Source organism: Nicotiana sylvestris, chromosome 2, assembly GCF_000393655.2.
Source record: "Nicotiana sylvestris chromosome 2, ASM39365v2, whole genome shotgun sequence".
Lineage (NCBI taxonomy): Eukaryota > Viridiplantae > Streptophyta > Magnoliopsida > Solanales > Solanaceae > Nicotiana > Nicotiana sylvestris.
The window spans coordinates 189,938,470-189,955,537 of NC_091058.1; the positions used below are offsets into that span (position 1 = coordinate 189,938,470).

At 38.5% G+C, this 17,068-nt stretch overlaps 1 protein-coding gene across 1 annotated transcript; it reads left to right on the forward strand.

The window, feature by feature from the left end:
- Positions 1 to 10,568: 10,568 nt before the first annotated feature.
- Positions 10,569 to 12,702, forward strand: LOC138886084 (uncharacterized). The gene is made up of 5 exons (XM_070167113.1): positions 10,569 to 10,856; positions 10,947 to 11,045; positions 11,190 to 11,263; positions 11,435 to 11,648; positions 12,106 to 12,702. Exons 1-5 carry the CDS (start codon positions 10,569 to 10,571, stop codon positions 12,700 to 12,702), a joined length of 1,272 nt encoding a protein of 423 aa, XP_070023214.1.
- The last annotated feature ends 4,366 nt before the right edge of the window (positions 12,703 to 17,068 follow it).

The following is a 17,068-nucleotide window of genomic DNA, read 5'->3' on the forward strand; positions in this document are numbered from 1 at the left end:
TCCATCGGGTTGATCGCAGAAGGTGATGACCCAAAGAAGCCAATAGTTACCCTTAATCCGATCATAGTCCAGATTCAACCATTTGAGGACGCTGAGGTGAATATGTATGTGCCACTTGAGTTTGAAGCAACGTCATCTGCAAAAACACCAGCACCAATTGAGGTTGAATTCGTGTCTCCAACAAATGCACCCGCACCATTTGAGGTTACAGTTTTGCCACCCAAAGCACACGCTCCGTTCGGAGTAAGGGTAGCCACGCCGATCCTAGTGGCGATGTCGACCATGACACCTTCCATACAAAGGCTGTACCCTGGTACTATACAGCCAAGGCGAGGAGGAAAGGCAAGGTCAGGTTCGAATAGACTATTGCAGCACAGAGCATGACAAGAACCGGTAGAGTCTATACCCCCGGCCATCTAGCTGAGTCAAGCAAGCAGGCCTCCAATCGGCCACCCATCATTGAGATAGGTCTAGATGACCTCTGTAGAAAGATACAGGCCAAGGAATACTCGGTCATCGACCAGTTGAACAAAACACCAGTGCAAATCTCCATTCTTGTTTTGCTACAAAATTCTTAGGCACACAAGAATGCTCTGTTAAAGGTGCTGAGTGAAGTATACGTACCAAGCAACATCACTGGCGGGGAAATGGCTAACATGATAGGACAAGTACTTGAGAGCCATAAGATCACCTTTAATGAGGACGAGCTGCCACCTGAAAGGTTGGGGCACAATAAGGCACTGTACATCACTATGCAATGTGAGGACTATTTCATCACCAAAATCCTAATCGATGGAGGTTACAATCTCAAAATTTGTTCACTGGTAACATTCAAGAAGTTGGGTAAAGGACTACATGAGATAAAAGACGGAGCTATCAATATGAAAGCCTTCGATGGTACCCAGAGGTCTACCATTGGAGAGATTATTCTATGCTTGCAGATGGGACCAACATGGTTCGATGTCGATTTCTAGGTGATAGATGTGCCAGCATCTTACAACTTACTATTGGGACGGCTATAGATTCATGCTGCTGGGACCGTAGAATCAACGCTGCACCAGGAAGTAAAATTCAAATGGAATAACCAGGAAGTGATCATTCATGACGATGGTAGCAACCCCATATACAGTCGTCAGACTATTCCGGCGATCGAGGGAAGAAGGAAGCTGGGAGGAGAGACTTACCATCACATTGAACGGGTAAATGCTGTTGACAAGGACAAATGGTAGGATAAGAAAATTGAGAGTATACTGAATTGTAGTGGGTAATAACTTGGCAAGGGGCTCGGCAAGAACCACCAAGGAATCACTAAGCCCATAAAACTCAAGAAACATAGCACTACCTTCGGTTTGGGATATGATTACACCTGGGAAGAATTCAACAATTGGTCGCCACCATGGTGTGGCACTTATTATAAGCTAGAGTAGCTAATACCGCGTCTAGAGAAAACTTTCCAATAGGCTGACATCGTTTATGGGTCAGACGAAGAAGAAGAAGGACTTGCAGCAGTGAAGAATTTGTTCCTAGAAGACAATGACATGGATTGTTGTGTTGTTCTCGAGGAGGAGGGGAAGAAGGCCCTTCCATACAGGCTGTGAGTAGAGGGGAACACCTCAACAATTGGACCATCAGGACAACCAAAGCCCGACAAGCAACGGGGTAGCAAGGCTAAAACAAACATCATTCACTATTTTATTTACTAAATGATTTTCTTTTCACATTTTTCAATTTCCGCAATAAAACCTTCAATGTTCAAACAGTTATGCAATTTATCAAAGCATTTTGATTTTTTCTCATAAATCAACACTCATTATCGTTTTCTCTCATTACTTTACTTATACAGCATTACTATTACTTATCTTGATGAACCCACTACTAGAAAATAGGCCTATGGCAATGGCAGGTAAACCGTTGCAATTGATAGGCCAACCGTTGCCATAGCTGTATTGGAACGGTTCAGCGATCGTGACATCCGCTCGCGTGCCAATAGGTCTACAACAACGGTTTTGGCAACAGTTGACCGCACCGTTGCTATAGATCAAGCTATCGCAACGGTTTTTCTTTTGTCTGAAGCAACGAGTGTTCATTTCAACTACAACGGTTGAAAACCGTTACCATATAGTTTATGCAACGGTTGTAAACTGTTACCATATTATTTACTACAATGGTTGGAAACTGTTACAATATAGTTTATTGCAACGGTTATGTATGCTATTGCAACGTTTATTTACAATTATTGTAACGGTTTCATTGCGCTACCGTAACGATTTTGTTTCTATTTCATTAGTTTCAACTGCCAATTTCATCGGTTTGTCACACTTTATGGAACGGTTTGCAAGACCTATCGGAACGGTTTAGAATGTATATGTCAACGACATTTGTGCTTATTGCAACGGTTCTATTAGGCTATTTTAAACGTTTAATTGACATTACTACCTGAAAAAATTTGTAATTATAACCTGAAAATTATATAAATAAAAAGATAAAACACTTCATAATCTTTCATATCCAATAAGCTAGGAATAACGATAATAGCAAAATGTTTTAACCCAATTATATAAGTTTTACAGTTCAACACTTCAAAAGTTAAAGTTTCAAATGTTATAACAAAAGACTCCAAGAATATCGACAATAACTCAAAGTTCTTCTTAAGTAATGTCTAGATCTTCACTATCTCCATCTTCCCTTTCTTCAGTTTCTCCACATTCTCCATCTTCCCTTTCTTCAGTTGCTCCACCTACAAAAGAGAATAAATAAAGTCATTAAATAAAAATGGGTATAGTAGAATTTTCTCTAATTGTAACTTTGTAAGTAGAGAATGGGTTGGTCTCCTGACACATCAAAGGTGAGGATGAAGATGGCGTACGCCAGCTCAAAAGACAAATTCAAGAGAGAATTAGATGGAATTCAAGTTGAATTACAAGCAAAGGATCCTAGCGAAATGAGCCTTGAAATTATAAAGTCGTGAGCACTTTGAATCTCATCATATATGCTGCAGCCTCCCCTCATTAATGCTAGCTGTTGTATTTTAGTGTTTTTAATTTCCTGTGTTGTTTGATTATGTTCAAGTCATACAGTAAACTTGTGATGGCTTACTAAATTACCTTGCTATGTAGTTTGTATGTATGCTCCAACAGCTCAATGTAACTTGTGTCAATTTCATATTTTCAGCAGACTGATCATCTCTGAATATCATATTCAACTTCTCAATCAAATTTTACTACACTAGAAATGTATCCAGGACTTTTGTTTCTGTCTTTCTTTTTTTGGGTTATAATTGAAGTACTAGTTCTTGGTACCAACCATATACTAGCAACAAACTGCTACAGCAAAATAAATGCTTGAAAGTAGGATACACCCACCCATGGAAGAGAATAAGGTTCAAAGATCATTAGATCTACTGAACTAGTTTGTACAACCACCAGGGTGCAACTACTAACGTGCAACAGGCATTCTTTCATGTTCTATCGAAGAAAAGTACAAGAAGAGCTCCCAAAAAATAACGACAAAAATTAGGGGCCCCTTATAGCATAAAGATTTTGTTTTGGGGTAGAGCTAATATATTGATCACACCCAATTATGTCTTTTAAAAAAGGACTAAGCAGTCGTTACAAATATAATCTAATTTACAAGTCCGGAATCGAATCCCAAGGGAATTAACTTACTAATCACGCCAACTAGTTTCACAAGAATTAAAGTAATCAAGTTGGAGAATATTAAAACATAGTGTTCTTTCCACTTCCTTAAGGTTGTAGGTTGGGGGGACTCATAAGAATTAAAGTAATCAAGATAATATATCTCTCTAATAGACTCATAATAAAGTATACTTTATGTATTTTATGTTATTTACTATGAGTCTATTGATAGTACTAATATATTATCTCTTGTTGTTCTCTTGAGCCGAGGGTCTCCTGGAAACAGCCTCTCTGCTCCTTGGGGTAGGGGTAAGGTCTGCGTACATATTACCCTCTATAGACCCACTTGTGGAATTATACTGGGATGTTGTTGTTGTAGTGTTCTTTCCACTTCCAAGCCATTGCACAACCAAACACTCTGCCCATGCACCAAGAAAAACTAAAAGATCTCAAATTTAACCTCATTGGCTGAAAATTATAATAAAAGAATTTAGCCAACACCACAGCAGGCTACACAGGAAAACTAAAAGGCTCTCAAATTTAGCCACATTGGATAATATTAAATTAGGAAAAAATGAGCACTTAGCCCCACAACAAACTTGTATAGAATAATGTAATACTTTCACCAAAAAAAGAATAAGAAATTTCATCAACTAGCACGGTTAAAAGCCTTATCAGAGAGAGCAGTGGCAGAAAAGCAACAGAAGGAGAAGAAGAAGAAGAAGAAGGAAGAGAAGAAGAGTACATACTGACCTCGATTATTACTCCCAGTAGATAAATGATTGATTAGTTGCACATCAGCTTGTTATGCAGAGGAAGCATCTCCAGGTGAACGAGCATTGAAAGCTAGCATGTTGGGATCAACCTGTAAGTCTGGATTGAGACGCTTAAGTTGTGAAATGATGTTAACTGCAACTTATAGTTCCATGGCATGTTTTTGTTTATTGAACTTTTCATGTATTCTTTGTTGCATCCTTTCTTCCATTTCCACTATTTTTTGTTGCAGCATCTCATCGGTAGAACTTGAAGAGGTTCCAATATCTCCCACTTTTCTTTTTAAGGAAGTCTTGGTAACCCCATGGCCGTACAATCTTAGGCGTCCTGGATGATCAGGTCCCATGACGGATGCAAACGCGTCAACTGATTGACTGCCATCTTCAGTTTATTGTGTTGATTGTATTCTATCCATTTCAGCCTACAAGACCAAATTGAGTCAATTTTAGATTAGAAATTATATAAAATTGAGTCAATAACTAATAACAGACAAATGATATCAACAAACTTTAAATTAGTAACTCGTACAATTTTATTAAGAGTATCTGCAGGCCTTGTATACTCGATCGTGCTTTCTTTTTCTTGTAGCCACAAATTTGTCCTTACTTGATAGAGGTTCAGAAGTTTCTTTCTTTTTTTCCTGGTTACATAAAAAGTGGTATAAAATAGTTCAGATTATGCATAGCAAGTTCATATTTAAAAGAATAATAAGAAAAAAAATATCAAACCTCGTATATTCTAGCAAAACGTTTTTTGCCAGCAGTGTGTAGATATTTCAACTTTTTGCGATTCTCAGTGTTGGTTTCTTTCATTTTCTACAACAAAAAAGAAACATTGAGGATACGGTCGAATATACATTGTAAGTGTCTAGCCAACACTATGATGAGATGATGCTATCATGTACGTACTGTCAAATATACACTCAGAGTGCTATCATGCACATTCTGGTTCTGAAAAAAATTTGCCAGCATTTCTGCACTTTTTGGACGTTTAGGCTGAAAGCTGTTTTTGACGAAGAAAAGGCTGGTTTAGAACATTAGTTTGCTGCTGAAGAAGTGTCTAAAATAGAAGACTCAATGATTTGGGTTTTTTAATTGAAAAAGACTCGTTTGGGCCTTTTAATTCAAGAAGCGATCGCTTCTTCCACTCCCAACTGCTTCATTGCTTCTCGCTTTTTAGAGAGAAGTGGTCGCTTTTCTGTACCTGAGCCGCTTTTAGTTGGGGTAGCGACCAACCCATCGCTCCGCTTCGCTTCTCGCTTAAAGCGAGGAAGCAGACGCTTTTTTTAACACTGCACTGAGTATTCCATGATCACTAGTTGTATCTCTTACCCTCTGCGTCTCTCAGTACTTGTAACTGTATGTGGTTAATGCTTTATTGGCGGGAAACTTGTCTTTGTCTAATTATATTTTTTGATTAAGTAGTTTAAACATCTTAACTGTTCCTACTTCTAGTTTAAAATCAGAACAGTTCTTACTTCCTAGTTTAGATGTTGCATGTTGCATTTAGGAAGGGATTAGCAACTCAATTTAATGCATTGGGGCATGAAAATAAAAGATGTGTGCAAGTTATCCATAAATAAAGTACCTAGCGTAGTATAGCACATCATAGTTAAAAATTTAACCAGATTATGAGTTTCCTTCACAAAATGCAACCATAATAATTAAGCTGAAGAGCAACTATATTTCTCGCCTAAGAACATGCTTTCTATATAAACAAAAATCAGACATTCTAAGCAAATCATGGAACAATATTCAGTTTTACCTCGCAGGTATCAGAGCTCCAATATCTAAGAAGTTCCCTAAATTGAGAATCCGGAACATCAACCGGCCTATTCTCTATTCGAAGTTCGTCATTCTCATAGGGTTCAAAATGGTCTTTATATAACTAGTTTTTGTACTTTCTTCAAGCATTTGAAATTGATTGAAAAACCCACTTTTTTGCACCTTCGTGAATGTCATATTTTTCCTACAAATTTAGAGCAGTTAGGTTGGTGTAAACAATATGAAATATCCACATACACCTATTGGATATTGCGAATTTCAAACCTTGACATATTTCTACATATCTTCTTTTGTCTCAAGTTTCCTCCAATTAAACACATTAAGAGGACAAAGGTCGCATTCCTTGCCAATATACCAAGGAAGCTACCCAACTCATTTACATCATCATCAGTAGGACCTATGGGTTGATTGTTCTCATTTAGCACAATTTGCTTGCGCTCTTTCCTACCATGAACACTTTTCATCTGAGTTTTTCCTCTTTTTCGTTTTTTCGGCAGAAGGACCTACATTAATATGAAGTAAGAATAATCACCAAAATTCATTACGTTATTGAATTTGACGATTGAAATCTATATGTTCTTGTCTTGTTCCTCGGATTGCTCGTTTGTTTCATGATTGGAAGAATCCTCAACTTGTTCTTGTACCGTTTGTGAAGTACGAGGGGTGGAATCCAATGGTAGTTATTGCAATTGCTTACGTACTGCTTGTGATGCAAGAGAGGTAGAGTTCAGTGGAATTTGTTGCACTTGCTCATGTACTGTTTGTGCTAGTGCAGAAGTAGAATGCAAAGGCAGTGATCCACCTGTAGCAGTGGAATGCTGCAATTGTTCACGCACTGCTTGTGATGCAGAAGGTGTAGAGTTTAGTGGCATTTGTTGCACTTGCTCATGTACTGTTTGTGCTGGTGTAGAAGTAGAATGCAGAGACAGTGACCTTGGAGCTTTAATAACTCTATTTGTTTTCAATGACGAAACCTTTAGGTTTCGCAAAGATGCAAGCGATCCAGCTGCAATGCATTTTGTTAATTTTTTTATTTTTACTTGAGCGCCCTTCCAGATTCATGATCCGCTTTCCTCTGTTCAAAATTAGATACACATGAGAGCCAAAAAGTATTTTAACACAAACAATATAATCAATTGATCATTAAAATGCTTTTCTTTCCTAATCTGCAAACTTAAATGCTATTCCTAGTCGCGCCCCATTTCAAAATAATTAAAAGGAACAGAAAAATGTGAACGCATAGAAGCTTTGGTCAAAGACAAATGACAGGTCTTTATCTTTTAAAGTGAGCCCAACATACTAGTAAAAATTGTTACTGAGGACCAAGACCACAGAAAGCTCAAATGCAAAAGCTATCCAATTTAACATGTTAACAGGTTTTCAAGAAGAAACGAAAGCAAATAACAGCAGGTAATCACATAGCACACAAGCATGAAATATCCTTTATCTCAAGTAAGCCCGTTTCACAATTACATTCCATTATTACATGCTATCTGGATAGGGCTTATAACTAGAGCCTACGAAATTAACTGAACTTCAAACTTTGGCAGACTCCTCATAGACTCTTATGAGCTTTTCTAATCCCCCTGTTACCCAAACTCAGGTGTGAAGAGTTGAACTTTGGGCAAAACTATTAGGTCTAGGCCCTGCAACCAAACAGAAGCAACAAACGCACCAAGAAAGCAGACAACTTGGACTATTTTCCAAAGAATTTTTTTTTGCTATTATTAGTTAAATCATTATCTTCTAAATACATAATGTATAGGTGAATATGTCCAAGTTAAACCAAGTCAAGGAGAAAAACAACAATAGAAACTTCAGATTTGTAACAGAAGCATGCATGAATGGCGTAGGTCCTAAAAAACATGATATTTAAGTGATTGAATTGAACTCAAACATCCCATCTTGTAGTATTCAACAGCAAGTAAGTTCTATTAAGTATAAAGTCATGATATCTAAATGACTAAAATCCAAATAGTTGGACCTAAGAGGTGACTTCTAATGTACAGCGAATCAGGGATCCATACGAGGGGCACAACATATAGGGGTTAAGTGACGTACCTGGTTATTATATTGGCATAATTTCAATGAGTGTCGTATAGCACTCAGCATCTCGGCGTGGCCAAGAGTTTTACAGAATACAAAACTAAAGAGAGGGACTAGTCTATTCTAACAACAACCAACACGTTAAAGAATCATAATGCGTCTTTCAGGAAGCTAACTGGTTTGTGGAGCACCAAATTCATAAAAGAAATCAAAAGTCGAGTGAAATAAAAGAAACCAAACTTTTCTTTGGCTTGCAACAAGCAAAGAAGTAGCCGAAGAGCAATGAATATAGCATATCACAGTAAAAGAAAAGTTATGGTAGTGATGAAGAGCAATGATCAAAAGACCTCCTTTAAGCTCAAAATTTACAAGTATTTATACTTGTAGAAAGTTAGTACTCAAGTAAATTAGCAGAATATAATTTAAGGCTGCAGATTAGGAAAGAATAGTGTCTACTAAATTGGATCATTACAATGCTTTAGGTTGAGGAATTTGAGAGCATACACTTGAATACTGATCTCAAATTACAAGCAACAAAGTTTCCCAAGCAAATCCAGATTTTCAGCAGCTTAATAGAGGAGAAGCAGAGTAGAATTTGTGGCTCAGTTGTGCAGAACACTTAAACCAAACAAACAGCTAATTTAGATAGCTCAACCAAAGTATCCCTAATTAGTCCCTGAATGTTAGCAGTTGTCAGGGGCAGAAAATTGTGACTCAAACAGTGAAGTGGAATGGGAAACTCAAGAACAAAATTCAATTCAACAGCTATGAGGATACTCCACAAAATAATTCATTAGCAACTTCTAGTCGACTTATGAATTCAAACTCAATCAATCCCAACAATGAGTCCAAAGTATTTCAGTCAATACCAATTCCAGAATTCAACTAACAGCAATGAATTAGAACTCCAACAACAAGAGAAACTATCAAGTCGAACTCACAAAATCAGTTCAACAATCTCCAAGAAATTTTACAGCAAATAGTTTCAACCAATGGCAGCCTCAAGTCGAACTACGAATTCAGTTCAATACTCAAAAAAAATCAAGCTTAAACTACGTGAGTCGAATTCACAGATTCAAATTGATCGATCACAAATAATAGTAATGAAGTTTAGTCTTCTATTCGATTAATCAATCACAAATCCCTCAGAATCCAGAAAATGACACAAGTTTAAGCATAGAGAAATCATACCTGATGCGTCGAGGAGTGCATAGGCTACGCAACAGCTTCAGGCACTCAACTCCAGAAATTTGAAGCTGTTCTTCGAGCTTCAGCACCAGAAATTCGATTGTCGAGCAATCCTCAAACAAATGAACCCAAGCTTCAGCCACAACTTGTCGACACCAATTAGAATAATACCCCAAAACCAATTTGTTCAGACACTCACAAAAATAACGAATCCTAGGTCGTCTTCTCCGTTAACCCGCTTAGCAACTTTGAACCAACAATTTGTTTAAAAATAATTCCAAAAATCTTCAAATACCCAAAATCCAACTTTGTTTACATATTCAACCTTTAATAAAATACCACGAGAATTTAGCCATCGACACTAGTATATCTGAAGTGTAAAGACAGATGCCAAACGGACTAAAGGATTATAGAACGAGTTTATATAGATCTAAAACGTGATATATAATACCAAATTTATTTCGCTTGAACTAAAGAATAAGGCCAGATATCTCGATTAAGAGCCAGAAAATGCAAAGAGAGCAACAAAAATCTTATTACCTTCGTATTTTTGGGTCTCCGAATTGTTTCTCCTTAGTTTGTAAATGATTATGGAGACTGGAGAGAATTGAGGGTTTTTTAGGGCATCGGAGAGAGATATGGGAGTATCGGAGTTTTTAGCAGTGTATCAGTGAAGAAGAAGATTTTTGGAGAGAGAGAGATGGAGGCGGATATCAGTGAAGAAGAAGAAGATGACTCGGTGTTTTTACTTTGGAGGTATTGGCTAGCAGAGGGGGTATCGCAGTTAATGGGGAAATTAAGTGCCAAAAAAGTTTTTTATTTAATACTATATTATTAAAATTATTAAAAAATAAAATGAATAGCGGTTGTTTTAGGGGGTGTAATAAAATTCACGAGGGAAAATAAGAGGGGGGGGGGGAATAACCGTTTCAATAGAAATTTTTACAACAAAAGCATTCCCGTAGATAGTTTTATTGGGACGGTTTATAAAACCGTTGCGCCAGATGAATCTATGGCAACAGTTGTTTTACAATTGCAACGGTTCTATAGTTAAAGTGTGCTGATATCACCTAAATGCTACTGTAACAGTTATAACCGTTAAAATAGCTGTTGCCATAGGCACATTTTCTGGTAGTCACCAATGACTGTGACATGTAATGGGACAACGCAAAAAACAGATATTGATTTAGATGAAAATGACATACCAGATGAGATTGTCAAAGAAGTTGAGAACTTTGAGAACAGACCTAAGTCCAACCTGGACGAGACCGAAATTATTAGCCTCGGAGATGCAGAAAACGTTAAGGAAACACGAAACAGCGTTCCCCTATCGCTATCAGAAAAGGAAGAAAACATAGAGCTTTTAAAGGAATATGAGGACATATTTGCCTGGTCGTATGATGACATGACTGGTCTGAGTATGTCTATTGTGGCTCACAAACTACCAACCGATCCAACGTGTCCACCAGTAAAGCAAAAGCTCAGAAAGTTCAAACCTGATATGAGTCTGAAAATCAAGGAAGAAGTCACCAAGCAGGTCAAAGATAAGGTTATCAAGGTAGTAGAGTACCCGACATGGTTATCCAACATCGTACTAGTGCCAAAGAAGGATGGGAAGGTCAGAGTCTGTGTACACTACCGGGATCTCAATCGGGCCAGTCCGAAAGACGACTTCCCTTTGCCAAATATACACATCCTGATTGACAATTGCGCCAAGCATGAACTACAGTCATTTGTAAATTGTTTTGCTGGTTATCATCAGATCTGGATGGATGAAGAAGATGCTGAGAAAACGACTTTCATTACGCAGTGGGGAATATACTATTACAAGATGATGTTGTTCGGCCTGAAGAATATAGGGGCCACCTACATGAGGGCCATGACTATCATTTTCCATGATATGATACACAAGGAGATATAGGTATATGTAGATGATAATATCATCACATCCAAGAAGGCCAATGATCACATGGAGGATCTGAGGATGTTCTTCAATTGATTGCGAAGATACAACCTTAAACTGAATCCTGCAAAGTGCGTATTCGGTGTCCCTGCTAGGAAATTGCTTGGGTTTATTGTGAGTTTTCGAGGAATAGAACTGGATCGGACAAAAGTCAAAGTTATTCAAGAATTGCCACCGCCAAATAACAAGAAGGATGTAATGAGTTTCTTGGGAGGCTCAACTACATCAGCTGATTTAGAGCACAATCTACAGTTATTTGTGAGCCAATCTTTAAGATGTTGAAAAAGGACGCCGCTACCGAATGGACTGATGACTGCCAAAAGGCCTTCGACAGAATCAAGGAGTACCTATCAACACCACCAGTCTTAGTCCCGCCTGAGCCAGGTAGACCCTTATTACTCAATCTTGCAGTATTTGATGGAGCTTTCGGTTGCGTTCTGGGCAGCATGATGAAATGGGGAGGAAGGAGCAGGCCATCTATTATCTCAGTAAGAAGTTCACCCCGTATGAGGCATGGTATTCTCTATTGGAACGCACCTATTATGATTTATCTTGGGTAGCTCGGAAGCTGAGGAATTACTTCTGTGCCTATACTACATATCTCACATCGAGGATGGATCCTTTGAAGTACATCTTTCAGAAGCCCATGCCAACTTGCAAGCTAGCCAAGTGGCAAATCCTGTTGAGTGAGTTTGACATTATTTACTTAACTTAGAAAGCAGTCAAGCGACAGGCACTGGCAGACCACCTTGTCGAAAACCCCGTGGATGGAGAATACGAACCACTGAAAACGTATTTTTCTGATGAAGAGGTATCATTCATAGGAGAAGACATTGCAGAACCCTATGACAGTTGGAGAATATTTTTCGATGGATCCACGAATTTCAAAGGAGTTGGCATAGGAGTTTTCCTAGTATCAGAAACTGGTCAGCATTATTCGGTGTCTGCCAAACTCAGGTTCCCGTGCACCAACAACATAGCCGAGTATGAAGCTTGCAACCTAGGGATCAAAATGGCCATTGACATGAATGTTCAAGAGCTACTAGTGATTGGAGATTCAGACTTACTTATTCATCAGGTACGAGAAGAATGGGCAACCAAGAACTCCAAGATACTCCCGCATCTGCATCATGTACAGGAACTAAGGAAACGGTTCACAAAGACGGAGTTCCAACATGTTCCTAGAGTCTTTAATGAGTTCGTTGATGCATTGGCTACCCTGTCATCTATGATACAACATCCGGACAAGAATTTCATTGACCCCATTCTCGTAAAAATCCATGATCAGCCAGCTTACTGTGCCCATGTCTAAGAGGAAGCAGATGGAAAGCCTTGGTTTCATGATATCAGGGAATATTTGGCAAGAGGAGAGTACCCAGAGCTTGCGAATCCTACTAAGAAACGCACACTTCGGAGATTGTCCAACAATTTCTTTCACGGCGGAGGAATCCTGTATAGGAGGACTCCTGATTTGGGATTACTAAGGTGTGTCGATGCAAAGGAAGCATCCAAGTTACTAGAGGAAATTTATGCTGGGACCTGCGGTCCACATATGAACGGTTTTGTCTTGAAACATTTACGAAGGAACTGGAGCGGCGTACTCCTGCAACAACTTTTTTCTACCTACTTATTATGCCTTTTTTTTGCTCTATGTCAAAGCCTATAGAGTGCAGAAGAAGAAAGCCACCAAAAATGGATAAACTTTTAATATTCTTTCTTTGTTTTTGAACAACCTAAGGTAAATGCACAAAGATATTTTCTACTTTTAATTTTGGATTTACCACTATATATGTTCTTCAATATTCCTTAGTTTTTTTTTGTCTTAATCTATTTATTTTCCAATACTCATAACTCTTTTACAATCATACGTCTCCAACAATTTCTGAACTGTTTCTCCAAATTTTAGTTTGTTTCCATTTGGTTCATAATACTTAAATATTTGTTTTTAGAAGAACAAGGAGAAGATGCAAAAGAAAGAACAAGATTGGTAGTGACCTTCTTAGAAAAATAAAGAATAACAACCCCACCACAACAACAAGGAAATCATTTACTGAAAATGATTTGAATTGTTAGTTCTTTTTATATGGTAAGCTTTGTGAATATTTTGATTGAGTATAAAAACAATTATTATCATATGACTAAAATGAGTTTGAGACAATAAAATTTGAGAAGGCTGCCAATAGGTCAAGTAAGTTTGTATAATAATTTGAAGTGATTAAGATTTTTACTTGTGCTATAGATTGTAAATTTGTAATAACTATTTTAGAGGGGGTCCAAATCTACTACAATTTAGAAGGATACGAAGTTTTGCCTTAGTAATAGTGTGAGGTAAATTTTTTAATAAAATGTAGATTAAATGGTAATTATATTCTAGTATGTGGCCATGGAAACAAACTGCATCCAGTATGTATGGAAATGCCACCACTGTCAGATACATGCAGACGTGATAAAGGTACCTCCAAATGAGCGTAATGCAACAAGCTCACCATGGTCGTTGGCCGCCTAGGGGATGGATGTTATTGGACCAATCGAGCTTGCCGCTTCCAATGGACACAGATTTATCCTGGTAGTCATAGACTATTTCACCAAGTGGGTAAAAGCAGCATCTTACAGAAGTGACTAAGAATGTCGTGGCAGACTTTGTCCGTGACCGCATTGTTTGCCGATTCGGGATTCCAGAATCAATCATTACAGATAATGGCTATAACCTCAACAGCGACTTGATGAAAGCTATGTGTGAAACTTTCAAGATCAGACACAAGAATTCCATAGCCTACAAGCCTCAAATGAATGGAGCGGTAGAAGCCGCAAACAAGAATATCAAGAAGATATTAAGGAAAATGTTAGAAAAGCATAAACAGTGGCACGAGAAGTTATCATTTGCTCTATTGGGGTATCGTACCATAGTCCGCACATCAACCGGGGGAATCATCTATATGCTGGTTTATGGTACAGAGGCTGTCATTCCTACTGAAGTAGAAATTCCTTCCCTATGGATCATACAAGAAGCTGAGCTCGACAATGCAGAGTAGGTAAAAAGTCGTTTTGAGAAACTAGCCCTTATAGATGGAAAGAGAATGAACGCAGTTTGCCATGATCAACTCTATCAGAACAGAATGTCCAGAACCTTCAACAAAAGAGTCAAGCCAAGACAATTCACATCGGGACAGCTGGTGTTAAAGAAAATCTTTCCGCATCAAGATAAAGCCAAAAGGAAATTCTCTCCCAACTGGCAGGGTCCAGACATGGTTCACCAGGTTTTGGCAGGAGGAGCCCTCATACTCGCAGAAATGGACGGAGAAGTCTGGCCAAAGCCGATTAATTCGGATGCAGTCAAGCGTTACTATGTGCAATCTTTATGCTTCCCCTATATATGATGTAAATTGAATTATGCCTGACATGTTCGCGTTTAAGAGGGGATACGTAGGCAGCTCTATGGGTTCGGTCACAACTCAATAAAATTTTCATTTCCCTCGCAATTGGAAACTGAGGCAGAATTTTGAGGAGGACCCTCAAAATTCTAAAATAATTTCAGCCGATCGCCGCACGAGCAACAGTCAGAAACGTCAACCCATCAAACTGGGGCAGAATTTTGAGGAGGACCCTCAAAATTCCATTGCAAGAGAGACTGCAATGTTCTGAACCACGTCACAGTCATCAGTTCATCTAAAAATTATGTTTTATTATACATTTACGGTAGACTTTTATAAGAATCATGCATGTTTATTATCGGAACTACTTTGTTTAGCAACGCTACCCCAATGATACATACGGTATCACCAGATCAAAGCCGAGTAGGTCAAGCAAAGCCAGCAGGGATACGAACTAACCTTCCCCCTTACAAAACTCACGATATTTCTTTGGATGCAAGCACCAGGATTGCGAAATCATTAAACATATTATATGCCCACAGGACAAACATTGTTCAGAAATACAACTATTCGAAACGTCGCACTCACCAATATTTGCTACCTGCACACGGTAGTGATGCTCCGTCTATCACAATGCTCTCAATAATCACGACATCGCAATCTGCTATCAGCTAAGAAAACTCTACTATCACCCGTTATTTGTATTGCTGCATAAGGCTACCTTTCTGCCTTCCGAGACTAAGCGCTATCTCCATCGACATTCTTGCATAAGGCTACCTTTTTGCCTCCCAAGACTAAACGCTGTCTCCATCTGCATCCTTCATTGCATAAGGCTATCGTTTTGCCTTCTAATACTAAACGTAGTCTCCATCTGTATTCTTGCATAAGGCTACTATTCTGTCTTCCGAGGTTAAGCTCTACCTCCTTCTGCATCTGCATTGCATAATGCTACCTTTCTGCCTTCCGAGAGTCAACGCCGTCTCCATCTACACTCTTGCATAAGACTACTATTCTACCTTTCGAGGTTAAGCTCTACCTCCTTCTGCATTTGCATTGCATAAGGCTACCTTTCTGCCTTCCGAGACCAAATGTTGTCTCCATCTGCATCTTGCATTGCATAAGGCTACCATTCTGCCTTCCGAGGCTAAGCTCTACCTCCATCTACATTCGCACCTTTGCACAAGGCTATCATTCTGCCTTTCGAGGCTAAGCTCTACCTCCAATTTTCTTCAAAACTAAGCACTATCTCAAGCATCATTTATTTTGTTTCTCTTACGGGCTAAGCTCTACCCTTCAAATTGCAAAACTAAGCTCTGTCTTGTCCGCATCATGCTACTGCATCTCAGGGGCTAAAATATCTCCTCATACCGCATCTCATGGGCTGAAAGATTGCCAAATTATCCAAAGGCGTCATTGTTCGGAGGCACTATCTTCATAGCCCGAGAACACCATGTCATGGCTTGAGGATCCCTTTCAATCTTTTGCATATCATTATTCAAAGGCATCGTGGTTCAGAGGCGCCATACTCATAGCCCGAGAGCATCATTTCATGGATTGCGAATCCTTTATCATGCGCTTCATGGCTCAGGACGTCATGGTCCAAGGACATCATCCTTACCGTCCAAAGACAACATTCATGGTCCGACGGAAATTTGCATCATGTCTAAATTTATGCATAGAATACGCTTGTATTATTTCATTGCAGGTAAACTTGAGAGCAACGGCCATCCCGCCAGGAGCAATCCCGCTCCAGTTCCCGTAGCCATATCAAACCTTAACCATTCCCACAAGTCGTCCACACACCCCGCCCTGGATATTGCATCCGTCTTTGAAATCGCTTCATCGGTATACTTCGTCGATGAATCCTGAACTACATATGGCCTGATTCCTGTAAAACCAATGGTATGTAGGTATTTCAAAAGCCAGAGTGCGACTAAACCTCTTCAAACCGTTTCGCTCGGTCAAAATTGGCCATCATATCTTTACCCGATAACTTTTTCATCATTCCCGGGTAAAGAGGGGCAGTTGTTGATATCCAATTTATCCCTATATATTTTCAATATGAAAAATAACTTCAAAATGGCATATATATGCATATGTAAGAATATCCAAGTATTTTATTATTTTTTCATAATTTTTAAAGGTTTTTAAATCAATTTATTTCCCTTTTTATTCATAAAATCCCAATAATTATGTCCAAAATTATTATTTTTGATGATTTATTTATTTAATCTTTATATTTATGTCAAAATATGGTTAATGTAATTTTTTCATATTTTACAATCTTATTTAGTATTTTATAAAGCT

Excerpts from the sequence above, each read along its gene's own strand:
- LOC138886084 (XM_070167113.1), top strand. The coding sequence starts at position 10,569 with ATGACTGTGACATGTAATGGGACAACGCAAAAAACAGATATTGATTTA. Across the intron at positions 11,264-11,434 it reads ATATACTATTACAAGATGAT|ATACAACCTTAAACTGAATC; the intron begins GTTGTTCGGCCT and ends TTGATTGCGAAG. Across the intron at positions 11,649-12,105 it reads AGCACAATCTACAGTTATTT|AAAGCAGTCAAGCGACAGGC; the intron begins GTGAGCCAATCT and ends TACTTAACTTAG.